The sequence below is a fragment of the Vipera ursinii genome, assembly GCF_947247035.1.
Source record: "Vipera ursinii genome assembly, chromosome: 7".
In the NCBI taxonomy this organism is placed as follows: Eukaryota; Metazoa; Chordata; class Lepidosauria; order Squamata; family Viperidae; genus Vipera; species Vipera ursinii.
In genome coordinates, this window is record NC_139521.1 from 66360376 (window position 1) to 66375031 (window position 14656).

Here is a 14656-nt window from a genome sequence, read left to right on the forward strand (position 1 = left end):
GAAACTAATCAAGGAGAGAAGCATCCTAGAACTAAGGAGAAATTTCCTGACAGTGAGAACAATTAATCAAGGGAATGACTTGACTCCAGAAGCTCCGAGTGCTCCATTACTGGAGGTTTTCAAGACGAAACTGGACAATCGTTTGTCTGGAATGGTATAACATCTCCTGCCATGGGCCAGCGATTGGACTAGAAGACCTCCAAGGTCCCTTCCAATCCTCTGATTCTATGTTCTATGTCTAAGGAAAGAAGAAAAGCTTTCACTGATGACTGCCTAAGGGTTATTGAGCAACATGGGCACAAAACTCCAGCATCCATTAATCAGAATTGGTGGTAGCTATGAAAGGGGATTTCAAAAGCACTTTTGCCAATAAAACCCTTTAGTTGAAAATGTTTTGTGTACTTAACTATTTTGCCTGTCTTTCTGTTAATTTATGCACCGAAAGAGTAGCAACTAATATTCTTTTTCTATTTCTGAACACCACTTTCTGATGCTGTAGCTATAAACACCTACCCAGAATAAAAATGTTTATTTATAAGCAAGACGTTGATACCCCCAGATAATTAGATTTCTTCTTCTCACACTGGAAAGGTGACCATCAGATATTTATTACTTATGACCAAGCTCATAAAGCAATTGTCCTGACATAAACTAGTCCAATATTATTAAATCAGATATTCAGCGATAATAGCAAGTTTACTTTAAAAAAAAACTCTTATGCAAAGATAGTAAAGAGGAAATTGATGCAAACCAGGTCAGTAGCAAATCCTTACAGGAGTGCATACATTTTTTTAATATTATGTTAGGCTCAATCTTATTGCAGCTGCCATTTTAATGATTAGCCTGAAAAAAATTATTGCATTATTTGAAACAAAGCATCTTATGAACAAGTATTTCACAGATCACAGGAGTGTTTTTTTTTTCTTTCATGTTATGGGGAATGGAAAACCTGGAAGCCCACCAACGGCATTATTTAGTGCAGGAAGTATGTCACAGTTTTGTCACTAACTGCCCATCAATTGCAGACTTGACTACCTATGTGCTGAATATTTGCTTAACAAGGCATAAATAAACACGTTTATTGTAGGCCAGTTTTTTTTAATTATACTGACTCAGCACTTCATCTTTTTAAAATATTTATGCTAAGCTGTGCAGGTGTTTCATTCTTATAAATATTTATAGACAAAATTGTATGCATTGAAACAATTCTTCTACTGCTCAGCTCAGAAGAGACCAGCCCTCATTGTATAATAAAATATATAAAATAAAATATCTATGCAAAATATGTCTCCTGAAAGCTCATGTACACAATTCATATACTGATTATGAAGAAGGCATAGTTCCTCTATTGTATGATCATGATGTAACGATGTGTGATCCAGATCAACATGTTCACAATTAACCAGATACCAACAAAGAAAAAAACCAATTCCTCTTTGTAGTTGAATAGGATTTGACCACCCAAAATCCACCAGAAAGTTTCTTTTCCCATCTAGATTACTGCCAGGATGTTAGAAGAAACACAGATGCTCATGTGTAAAAAAAGAATGAAAAGAAACATGGAACCAAGCTTACCTTTAATTAGTTATACTTTAGTATTTATCTTTGATAAAATCTCCAGCCCAAGCTAAAAACACAAGTAGTAACTGGAAGGAGACTAGAGAAATTACATGATTCTCAAACACAGCCAGGCTACGTTCAGGATACAAATCTTTAATATTTTTATGTCTTTATTAGATCTTTATCCCATCTTTACTATTTTATATAGAATAAGAGGGCATTCCACATGAAGCTTTGTCCCCTTGGCTACGGTTAAAGCAGACATGTCAAACACAAGGCCTGGGGGCCGGATCCGGCCCACAAAGTGGTTTCATGTGGCCCGCAAAGCCATCCTGGAAACAGTGAGGGAACGGTCCCCATTGCCTTTGCCCTGGCCCAGAGACCCTCCTTCTGCCAGAGACCCTCAGATCGGTCCCACTCCTGCCCGGGCCCCATAGGCACCCTTGATGTGAACGATGTAGAGCTGGCCACGCCCACCCAGTAGGCCATATGCACTCTAGCCACGCCCACCAAGTAGGCCATGCCCACCCTGGCCATACCTATCCGGCCCCTTGAGGGCAACTGCAATGCTGATGCGGCCCTCAATGAAATTGAGTTTGACACCCCTGGGTTAAAGCATATGTGGCTTGTCAATCACAAGGAGGTGGCAACTGCGTTAAAGATCCTTAAATCCAAATCAAAATAACCCCAAGAGAATAGAAAATTCTCTTGTACTATGTGACAGTAACTGGAAACACTAAGGAAAATGACAATCTGAGGCTTTTCCAGTGACGACAGAAAGTTTGTGCTTAGCTGAAGAACCCAACACAACAAGATCACTGAGCTATACAATAGTAATCAAATCACCTGGAGACAGGGTGTGCATTGTATCTTGAAGCAATGGCAAAGATGAGGCAAGTAGATGAACAGTCACGTTCCTCACAAAGTAGATCACAGCTGATTCTAAGGGCTTTGGACTTTTAGGGAGTCATCCTCAACTTGATGACATGAGGTATAGCTCCCTTTATGCTTGCTTGCTTGATTTAAAGGCCAAACTCACAAGAACTAATTCCAGGCAGTACACAACAAATAAAACAACCAACAATCAGAACAAAACACTCATTTGGACACACCCACATATACATATATACACATATACACTTGGAGGAGAAATTCATCAACATCCTAACACCAACACTCAAGGGCAGATCTTAAAGCAGGAGTCTTCAAACTTGGCCCTTTTATGACTTGTGGACTTCAACTCCCAGAATTCCTCAGCCAGGCACGCTGGCTGAGGAATTCTGGGAGTTGAAGTCCACAAGTCACAAAAGGGCCAAGTTTGAAGACCCCTGTCCTAAAGGCTAACAGGGTCAGGGCAGTCTGAATCTCATTGGATGCAGGTAAGCACCATCACAGAGAAGGGAGGCTTCCTAGGTCCCATCGGATGACACTGTTTCAAGGAAGGTACCTGGAGTGTAGATGCAAAAAATATATATGCTTGGATGGCCTGTTCTGAGTTATGGAAACCATCACCAGTGGTAATGAAAACAGTGATAGAAATTAATGGAAGAGAAAAAGAAAAGGATTATGAATAAGAAAACAGAATTATTATGGAAAAAGAAAATTGGGTTATGGAGAACACCTTTCCTGGGTAAAGAGTACTGCAGATGAGAAGTGATCTCATCACCTTGTCCTGACATCATTTTGTGAATATACCCATGATATAGCCTTAAAATTTCAAATGTTGCCTATCCCTGACATAAACAGGCAATCTTCTGTTGCACCTGGAGTCCAGAAGAGTCAGGATGAAGAGAAAGCCTCTTGCTGCAAAGTCTTTCAGACTTGACAGTGGTTCAACAATGTGTGAATGGATGTGTGAATGAGTATCCCATTGGAAAGTTAAGTGCAATGAATACATTCGTAGCAAGGATTGCTTGACCTTCAAAACTCTGAAGAGCTGAGCAAATGGATGCTGGAGAGAACTTACTGAATGTCATCTTTCTTTTCAAAAAACTAAATCAAGGACCAGGGGAGACATGGTAGCAGCGTTGCAATATTTGAGGGACTGCCACAGAGGGGAAGGGATCGACCTATTTTCCAAAGCCCCCAAAGGCCAGACAAGGTATAATGGATGGAAAGTGATCAAGGAGAGATTCAACCTGGAAATTAGGAGAAATTTCCTGATAGTGAGAACAATCAATCAATCAATGGAACAGATTGCCTCCAGAAGTTGTGGGAGCTTCATCACTGGAAGCTTTCAAGAAGAGACTGGACTGCCATCTGTCAGAAATGGTCTAGGGTCTCCTGCTTGTGCAGGGGGTTGGACTAGATGACCTATAAGCAGTGGTGGGATTCAGCCGGTTCGTACCACTTCGGTAGAACCGGTAGCTAATGTTTTGTTGCCCTGGCCCAGAATGGACTTCCGGAAGCGACATCCACACAGAGAACCGGTTGTTCACAGATTTGAATCCCACCACTGCCTACAAAGTCCCTTCCATCTATTCTATTCTATTCTATTCTATTCTAATTCTGTTCTGTTCTGTTCTGTTCTGTTCTGTTCTGTTCTGTTCTATTCTATTCCATTCCATTCCATTCCATTCCATTCCATTCCATTCCATTCCATTCTATTCTATTCTATTCTATTCTATTCTATTCTATTCTATTCTATTCTATTCTATTCTATTCTATTCTATTCTATTCTATTCTGTTGGGTTCACTTGCCATGGTAAGCCAAAACCAAACTGTGGTTTAATTCAGTAGATGAATCTAACCTGTGCAGTTTGGGCAACAAACTGGGTTTAAAACAAAAGATGAATTACCATAAGGTATGAACCCAATCAATATGGAACTGGAACTGCTGTTCCTTACTGAGGATCTTGTTTGTAACCTCATAAAAAGCTACCTCTGTGGTTGAATTATTTCCTTTAGAACCAAAAGGAACCACTCTTCCCTGTCTTATCTTCCTCTAGATAGGATTGCACGTGACAATGGAAATCTATTGTTACCAAGACCAGAAATTACATTCTCTAGATGGCAGACGTTTGGGAAACTCAACACAGCCAGAACTGCAAGCCCGCCTCACAATGCCATTTCTATTTATTATTTTGTTTTAAAATCTGCCTCTTTACTGGCCCCAGCTTTACAGCACACAGAACCATCTCATGACTGAAATGTTAAAAGTCATTTATGAGGCTCATCTGCAATTTTCCATAAATAAATCAAAGCCTCCCCCCCAGCTCATTAAAACCTTGCTATGAATCTGAAGCAGCAATCTTTAGAGAGGGACTTTTTTCCATCTAGTCCTGCTCTGAAAATTCATTTCCTTTTCCAAGGGTCTTCGGCTCTGTCCCATGGCATCCAACAAAATAAATTGGGATATTCATTAGTATTCATGCCAGAGTTTTTAGATTACTTGGAGGCAGAGTGGAGGATGTGAGTGATACATAATCCCCTAAAACAGGGATAGGCAACCTTGGCTCTTTTATGACTCATGGACTTCAACTCCCAGAATTCCTGAGCCAGCCATGAGAGATAAATTAAGCTAAAGGCTGACCTCCCCCCCCCACGCACGCCCTTCTCTCTTTGTTCATGCAATGCTTTCTGTCATGGCATGTATAATTTAAATGATTTCCCCTCTTCCACCTATCTGAAAGGACCATGTGCCACAATTTTAACTCACCTGACCACAGGTAGTTCTTGCTTAACAAGCGCCTTGTTTCGAAACCGTTGGAAGTTACAGCGGCACTGAAAAAGTGACTTTATGTCCTTGCACTTACGACTGTCAGAGCACACTGGGATCACATGATCCCAATTTATACATTTCATAGTTGGCTTCTCAGAAGCAAAGTCAACGGAGAAGTCAGCAGTGAAATCACAAGTTGCAATCGCACGTCTTGCTTAATGACTAGGGGTCATTTGCTTAATGACCGAAGTGGAAGTGACATTGTAAATCTAGTGCGGTCACGTGATGTGGTTATTTAGTGACAAAGTGGCTAGCTTCAATTATGGTCATTAAGCAAAGGCTATCTGTAGTAAATAATATACTGGCATTCCCCCTCTTTGATCAGGAAGAAATACACACAACTCAAATTAAATTGCCTGTATTCAAATTTTTTTTGAATTGCTTGAGGTTAAACAGAAGAATATCATGGCTAGATGTGTGACTACAGCACTGTCATATAAAAGCTACATTTGCAACCCTTACCTGTGAATGCTATCATACCGCAGGGCAATTGTAGAAGGTAGCTTTGGCTACACATCATAGTATTAATTTAGATTTAATTCAATGAAAGACAGTAAGAATTATTGAAAACCGTATTTCATATTTCTAAACCATCCATTTTCTTTGAAGAGGGGGCTGATGGTTGGCGGTACTGATTTATGTTCTACAAATTGTGGGACTAGATCTATGTGACCTAGATCAGGGGTCCCCAACCCCCAGTCCGTGGACCAGTATCAGACTGCGGCATGCTAGCAACTGGGCCGCACAAACAAGCAAAGCCCCATCTGAGGGATGAAGGCAGCACACAAAACCACACCCCCTCCGGTCTGCGGGAAAAACCTCTCTCCACGTAACTGGTCCCTGGTGCTCAAAAGGTTGGGGGACCTCTGGAATAATAATAATAATAATAATAATAATAATAATAATAATAATAATAATAATAATAATAATAAGAAGAAGAAGAAGAAGAAGAAGAAGAAGAAGAAGAAGAAGAAGAAGAAGAAGAAGAAGAAGAAGAAGAAGAAGAAGAAGAAGAAGTTGGAAGGGACCTTGGAGGTCATCTAGTCCAACCCCCTGCTAAGGCAGGAAACCCTATACCATTTCAGATGATGCCTAGATGATGCAACCTGGAAGAGGGACTTAGGGACACATTAAGTCTTTTGTGTTGAGTCAGGGCCACACTCTTAAAAACTGAATTTGATGCAGTTGAATGTAAATTGTGTCACCTTAATTTAATTCACTATATATTTAATAGCTTTCTCCGTATGACCATTAAAAATTACAATTTACTGGCAAGTTTTGGAAGGACTTGGGTTGAAGCTGACGTTTTTTGGGGAATGATGTGGAGATTTTGGGCCCCTGATCTAGGTGGACCAATGGTCTCAGTATAAGTTCACTTGGTATAAGAACAATCTACCAGTCTGGTTGAAATTGAAGTTGGAATCTAACCCAGTGAACGATTCCTTTGCCTCCAGGTATGAATCCCTGTCAGGGATTTTTGTACCTCCATCTCTACCTCGTAAGTCAATCTTCCCTAAATTGTTTCATACCAGAAATGGAGTCCATTTCTCATCATCCCCAACCAGCATATCCCTTGGCTTCAGAAATATCTTCCGCTGAACTCTTACCTTTTTATCCTCGTTTCATACTCCAGTTTTTGCTTCGTCATTTCCTGCTTTAAGCTGGAAACAAGGCTGTGCAAAGCACTGTGATTGCCTGTGTTGTTCACAAAGGTTTCACTGTTGTCACTGCTGCTAGTAGCCCTGCTGCTTCGGCCTCCGACGCTTCTCCGGTCCACTTTGCTCTCACACTCGGCCGTGTTCAGGAGATTGTCCTGTTGGGGCTCGTCTAAAACCGGGTCTTCAAAATTGCTCCCATAAAAGTCTTGTTCAGGACACGTGGTGGTGGACGATCGGCAGGAGTTGGAATGTTCCGGAAGGGATATTTCACAAGAGGACGTGGACCAAGTTGCACTGTCAACACTCTGCTTATCTTCAGAATTCACTGCTGAGAACTGTTGGTGCACGTTGTCATAAGTAGACAGTCTGTTATGTTGGCCTGAGTCACTCACAGGCTCCTTTTGCTTGTTGTCCCTCAAGGTCACGTACCCATTAGGCATCCAGCTCTGGCAACGGCTGTTCAAAGAGTTGCTGTGGGCATCAGTGCTGGAAATACCCATTCGTACCCCTCCGTTGGGTACACTGTGCGTACCCATTTTGGTTACTGGCCCTTTCAGAGAAGATGTTCTTCTGCTCTGCAAGGTACCATTGGGGAGAGATGGTGACGTTTTCTCTTGACTCTCTACAGAACTACTGAAGGACCCATTGGTGACTATGCCGCTGCCTTTATTAAATGCTGGATTTTTTTTCACTGTAAGGGGTGGACTCCTAGTCATGTCCAGTTTGTGAATGCTGTTCCTTGGACTATTAGATTTGCTTCCAGGCTGAGCTGTAGGAGACCCATTGTCCACCATGGTTCTTTGAGGAGACTCAGGCTTGTCCCATGAACAGTGCCTTACTGGTGATGACTCCTTAGTATTATTATTCTCTCTGTTCTGGAGCTGACCAATGATCACTTTCTTTTGGATCTCATTGTTGTTATTGCAAACCTCCTGTCCACTTTGAGAATCTGCATCCTTGGGAAACAATAGCTCATGTTCACTTATCATCATGGACATTAATTGCTGGACCACAACGGTACCTAATAGAAAATAACACAAACAAATCGAGGTTAAGCATGCCATAACTTTTGAAAAAAGAAATGCTACGTTTGCATATACTTTGCATCAGTGGTGGGATTCAAATATGTGAACAACCGGTTCTCTGTGTGGATGCCGCTTCCGGAAGTCCATTCTGGGCCTGGGCAACAAAGAATTAGCTACCGGTTCTGTCGAAGTGGTGAGAACTGGCTGAATCCTGTCACTGCTTTGCATCCAAGGTTATCTTTGCATGAGATTCAACATCTTGTGGTGGGTTTATTTTCCAATGGAAAAAAAGGAGGCTTTCTCATCTAGAACGTTCTTGCAATCCATATTTGTCATGGGCAAAGCACCAATGATGCAGGATCCAATCTGGGTTGGTCACCAGGACCAGAGGTTTAGTCTTTTGGACTAAAGCTTTCGGACTCATACTGAAGGCCATCCTCAGAGAACGTCTCTCTCATCAAAATGCTGAGTGAGTGAGAAGTTCCCTGAGGCTGGGCTCCAGCACAAGTCTGAAAGCTCAGAAAACTAAATCTCTGATTCCAATGACCAACCCAGATTGGATCCTGCAACATTATCCTAGGATATGTATATTTGCCTTCATTCATGAAAGCACCAATGATGTTTATATTACATAAAATAATCTTTGCCCAAAAAAGGTTTTTTCCTCTCTCTGTCTCTGTCTCTCTCTGTCTCTCTGTCTCTCTGTCTCTCTCTCTCTCTCTCTCTCTCTCTCCATCCATCCCACTTTAACAAGAAAACCACCTAGGAAAAGAGCTGATCACTATCTAATTCCAGCAGTAAATGAAGTTTGACAGTCCGTCTTAGTCTCACAGTGAATGTTTTCCTGTAATTGGGTAGGAGGCAGTGAGTGTGAAGTTGAATTGAGACAGCCATTATCTCTTTAAACAGAGTTTATTACATTCTTTTAAAAGATAGGATAGATGGATAGATTTTTAAGGGCTGGCAGACTTCTTTTGCTTTATCTGGAGACGAAGCCAAGGCTGTATGCTGAGGGCATTGAAGAACAAGTGACAAGAACTAAATATTGTTGACATGCTTCACTTGCCTATGAATTGCTCAGTTGCTTACTTTAAGTGGGAAAACAGCATGAAACCTGATGCAGGATATGCCGTTATACAGGCTAGTTAAAAGATGACATATAGAGCTTCAGAACAGCTGGACTTGAGTCCCTTCTGCTCTTGTTCTGATCTGTGATTCCATAATTTGCAAAATAAAAATCAATCTCTACAGTTTATACACACCTGCAGGGGGTTCTCCAAGCCCCTCTGTCATCCCCCAACACAGCTGCTGACAAACCTCCACCAAAGAGGTTTGGTGGAGCATATAGAGGGGTGGTGGTCTCAACCACCACCACCAAGCCCACAGGTGTGGCAAGCATGGCCGATCTGGTAAGTACTGCTGGCAAGACAAGCAAAGCCGGCACAGCCTGTTCCTCCAGGAACAAAGCCAAAACAGGTCCAAATCCAGGAGTAAAATGAAGTCCAACCCAATCCAGGTTGGTGCCTCACTCAAACATTCCTCCAATCGTCTTTAGAACTATGTAGCTATGAGGACAATCCATGTGTGGCTTCTGCTCTCTCTCTCTTTTTCTCTCTCTGCTATGTTTCCATTCTACTAATGCCACACTTGCTCTAACTCAGGGGTGTCAAACTCAATTTCATTGAGGGCCACATCAGCATTGTGGTTGCCATGGGGGGGCGGGTGGGTATGGCCAGGGTGGGTGTGGCCTACTGGGTGGGCGTGGCTGGAGTGCATATGGCCTACTGGGTGGGCGTGGCCAGCTCTACATCATTGGCATCAAAGGTGCCTATGAGGGCCTGGGCAGGAGTGGGACAGATCTGGGGGTCTCTGGCAGAAGGAGGGTCTCTGGGCCAGGGCCAAGGCAGTGGGGGCCGTTCCCTCACTGCTTCCAGGATGGCTTCGGGGGTCACATGAAACCACTTCGCGGGCCGGATCCGGCCCCCGGGCCTTGTGTTTGACATGTCTGCTCTAACTATACAGTACACAAATATGAATTGGACTAAAATTCTCAGACCCGTCACTGAAATTAGTCCCACTGGTTTAGAATTGTGAAGACTGTAAGACAATTGCTAAGCACATTGATTTGTGCTTTAAATTGTAAGCCGCCCTGAGTCTTCGGAGAAGGGCGGGATATAAATGGGGTTAAAAACAAAACAAAACAATGCAGTCAAAGATCGAAGTCCATACTTCACAGGACAAACTCTATTCTTCTCACATCCCTGTTTAGGCCATACAACGTGACCCTCTGTGGATTCCACAGTATGGGAAAAAGTTCATTTTCCACACCAGAACAAAACAAGAAACTAAACAACCCTTAGGGAACTCTGGGACAGCACCGTGGGAGCCAAGCCACACAGAGCAGAGAGATGAATGGTCTAATTAGAATTTTTGAACTTCACCAGATGGCTGGAGGGTCACCTGCCATACAGGAGGCCCACCGCAGAAGTCTTCAGGAGGAAGAGGATGAAGCTCCCTGGCTCCTATTTCCACAAATCTAATTTTGCTGACTGCAACAGCACATTATAATGAAAAGACCTGTAAAATTAATCTAATATCAATATAAATAAACACTCTGGAATGAAGCTTGGAACAGCCTCTAGAGCACACCCCTATCCCTGAGTAGAGAATCTACTGCAAGTACTATAAATCAAAGTGAATTCCAGATGCAGGTAATGAATTGCCAGTATCCTTTCTTCAGACACTCCTGGAAGTCAAACAGCATGGCTTCTTTGTTTTAAAATTTATGGAGCTTTCATGTGGAACATGGCATCTAGCACTTCACAATCCTTTCCACCTTCTTCCATATTTCTAGAAATAAAATGAGGGTGGCGGTTTTCAGGTGGCTGTTTTAAAGCCTATTTCCAAAATGTTTTTTTTATCGTATAAGCAAATGTTCAATTTTTTTTACAGCATGAGCCCGATAAATGTTAAGAGTCAAATATTTATTTATTTATTTATTTGCATTTCTACGCCCCCCCTCCCCCTCTCCCGACTCCTAAATGATGCTGGAGAGCTTACAAATAAAAGAGGAAGCAATGCGTATGAAACGAAAATGTCTGTTCAGAAGAACAAATGCCCATTTTTTAAATGAAATGAAATGAAACTGATTAGAAAGGGCTACGTGACCATCTTAACCCAAAGCCTGGAAGAACAACCAGATTTTGTGTAATTTTTATGGAACACCCTCAGTGTCTCAGCCATATGAATCTCTGCAAGGATGTCATCCAAAAAGTAGGTGCTGCAACCTTGGGTCCCATAAGATGACATTGGTACATAGATGGGATCCAGAGTACAGAAATAGACAGAGGTAAATGGGCAGGCAACCTTGGCTCTTTTAGGACTCGTGGACTTCAGCTCCCAGAATTCCTGAGCCAGCATGGCTCAGCTTGGAAACTCTCCCTTTCTCCTCAGCATGGCTGGCTCAAGAATTTGGGAGTTGAAGTCCACGAGTGATAAAAGAGCCAAGGTTGCCTAACCCTGGTCTATGCCATGCAGGGTTTTAAAGGTGGTAACCAACATGAACTGAATTGCTCCTGGAAACCAACCAGTAAACTGTGCAGCTCACACAGGGATGGGATCACATAATGTCCTGTACTAATAATGCAATGTACAAGTAGTCCTTGACTTATGGCCACAATTGAGTCCAAACTTTTATTGTTAAGCAGAACAGTTGTTAAGTGACTTTTACAACCTTTCTTGCCAAAGTTTGTTAAGTGAATCACTGCAGTTGTTAAGTTAGTAACATGGTTGTTAAGCGAATCATTAACTTTGTGTCAACTCTAAAAACAAAATCAGCTGAAGCCATTTTCCCTTTGTTTTCGTTTGGGAGGGGGGCGAGTGTTTTATCTTAGGCATAACAGTAAATTGTTCCGTGGGAACCAAGGTCACAGCTAACTGCATTTTGGCGGGCTGTAGTTTCCGTTAGAAAGCTCACACAAGTAGTTAATTGGGGAATGTGATTTATGACACATTGATTGGGTGGGAAGTGTAACTTTGTAACCATTGGGGGGGTGTTTCAGTTTTGGGTTCACTTTTGAACATGCCAATATTATGTAGCCAAATAAATATGTTCTCTAAGGAAATTCTTTTTGCCTTGGAGTTCTTTTTCTTTTTGGTCTCATCTTTCGGAACCATGACCCTTGGCTTGTCAAAAAGTCCCAAAAGGGATCACATGACTGCAGGTCACTGCAACTGTCATAAACATGAACCAGTTACCAAATTTGGATCAGGTGGCTAAGGAGATGCTGCAACGGTTGTTTACCAGTCATCAGGCACTTTTTCCAGTGCTGTTGTAAGTTTGAATGGTCACTAAATGGATGGTTGTAAGTTGTATGCCTCTCACATTGAGTCTCAGTTTCAGAATAAAACATCCAGGTTGAGCAGCAGTTACTCTGGAAAACTGTGTATCTTAGCTGTTTTGGTAAAGTGAGGGTCCAATTCACCACTCAGCCTGTTTCACTAAGTGGAGACGTTGATTAATGTCCCCACTTTCCAAAAAGCAATCATGACCAGCCTGCTTACCTACACCAAATGCCAGAACACATTAACAGGGTCATTCTAGGCACAACTACTCAGATGTGACCTCTGCTTCTTTTAGTGGAAATTACTCTTGGGCAGCTGTTAAAAGAACTGAGTTTCAAAAATTCACCAGCTAGATTTAGCTACTAAGATGGATGCCCTCCCCCCCCTTTTTTGTCAAATGTGGATCAGATAAAAGGAAAACAGAAAGCTTGCAAAGATGCTAACTGAACTCTTTCTTCTCACATGAATTGCACAATCATCTGCCTTCTCAGATTGGCCATCTGAACATCTGTAGGCACAAGATAGATACGCCCATTTCTTTATGCTACTTTAATCTAAGATCTTAGATTAACTTAGATCTGGATCTTTTTGAAGCAATGGGAATGCTTTCATTTTCATAATTAGATTTTAATATTGTAACAAGAACATTAGCGGGTTATCTAATTGAGGGCTGGGGAGTCTTTAGGCATGTAGGATGGATTCTGGTTTTTAACTAGAATCCAGAGATCAATTAAACTTGGAATAAAAGCAGAGTTTGAAAAGATCGTTTAGACCACTAGATCCAACTATTTTCTCGGTGCAACAATTTACATTCCTCTCAAGTGTGCCTGCTTGAACTCATCTAGCAAAACAGAGTCTACCACGTCCCTCCAGCATTGGTTCCACTGTAAAATTAATTTTCATGCGCCTGGTCTTACATACTTATTTAGAATTAATTCTAAGACTACCAATTTATGTGGTCTGCCAGAACTCAATTGGATTCACAATTCTTCCAAACAAAAATCTATCTCTGAGCCTTCCATGCATTTATATTTATGTTTGTGTATTTATCATTCTAATAGCATAAAGCAATGGACAAGCTCATTAATATTACTATTGTCAAGCCACTGAAATGTAAAACCTTTCCCCCAGTATTCTAAATTACCAACAATGTACAGGATATGCAGACCTGCGTTCTGCCAACTCAGATCTAGTTTTTCCAATGGTGTCCACAGATCCCTTGAGTTGGAAATGGTTATGTAACAGTAAAAGAAAAGACAAGACCAGAAGGACAATAATTTTATCCCTCCTGTTATCCATAGGTATTCATTGTATGGCATTGAATTCCATAATTGTAAAGAAATGGAGGAAGAGGAGATTATTTTAATGGCTTTTGTTGCCATATTTTATTACTATCTGGATGATTTAAATAAAGGTAAAGGTTCCCCCGCACATGTGTGCTAGTAATTTCCAACTCTAGGAGCCAGTGCTCATCTCCGTTTCAAAGCCGAAGAGCCACCGCTTGTCCGAGGACGTCTCCGTGGTCATGTGGCCGGCATGACCAGACGCCAAAGGCGCACGGAACGCTGTTACCTTCCCACCGTAGTGGTCCCTACTTTTCTACTTGCATTTTTACATGCTTTCGAACTGCTAGGTTGGCAGAAGCTGGGACGAGTAACAGGCGCTCACTCTGTTACGCGGCACTCGGGATTCGACCCGCCAAACTGCCGACCTTCTGATCGACAAGCTCAGCGTCCTAACCCACTGAGCCACCGCGTCCCAGGGATGATTTAAATAGCACCTAGCAAATGAGATTATCTATATGGACTACCTGTTAGCCCTGTGAACTAGTCCAGACAAGAGCCCAATCAGAAGTACCAGCTCTATCTTTATAAGAAGATTATACTGGCAGAATCTTATACGGCTGAGAGTATTTTTCTACTCATCTATGGAGATTCTCAGTCATCCAGGTCAGGGTTGTCTCAAAGATGCTTTTTCAAAAGGCAGGTGGACTTTGTTTTTCCTTGAAGGTGGAACCGATGAGAAGCTTCTTGGATGAGAAGCAAAAACATTTTCAAGAAAAAAAACAAAGCCCACTTGCCTCTTGAAACAGTACGCTTGAGTTATTTCTCTACTCCTTTCATTTTACTCTCTAGAAAACTAGGGGATGTCCCTTCTAACATATTTTCCACAGCCTTCCTCCTTCTCTGGGCTGAGATATCTTTTACCCACCAGTTGGCAACTCCGTGCTTTGCCTCCTATCTCCCAAGGTCATTCCCAGATACCATTACATAAGGGGTCCCCAACTCCCAGGCCACGGCCCGTTACCAGGCTTTGAGCTGTTCAGAACTGGGCCACAGAGGTGGTGG

The 14656-nt window shown here is 42.1% G+C and overlaps 1 protein-coding gene across 2 annotated transcripts in view; it reads right to left on the minus strand.

Annotated features, from left to right (window-relative positions):
- Positions 1–14656, minus strand: part of ARHGAP24 (Rho GTPase activating protein 24) — a 416617-nt gene that overhangs the window by 2341 nt on the left and 399620 nt on the right. For both annotated transcript variants that reach the window (XM_083367563.1, XM_083367564.1), the window contains one exon: positions 6889–7960. In XM_083367563.1, the coding sequence (XP_083223689.1) occupies positions 6889–7960 (1072 nt within the window). The remainder of the gene's footprint in view (positions 1–6888; positions 7961–14656) is intronic.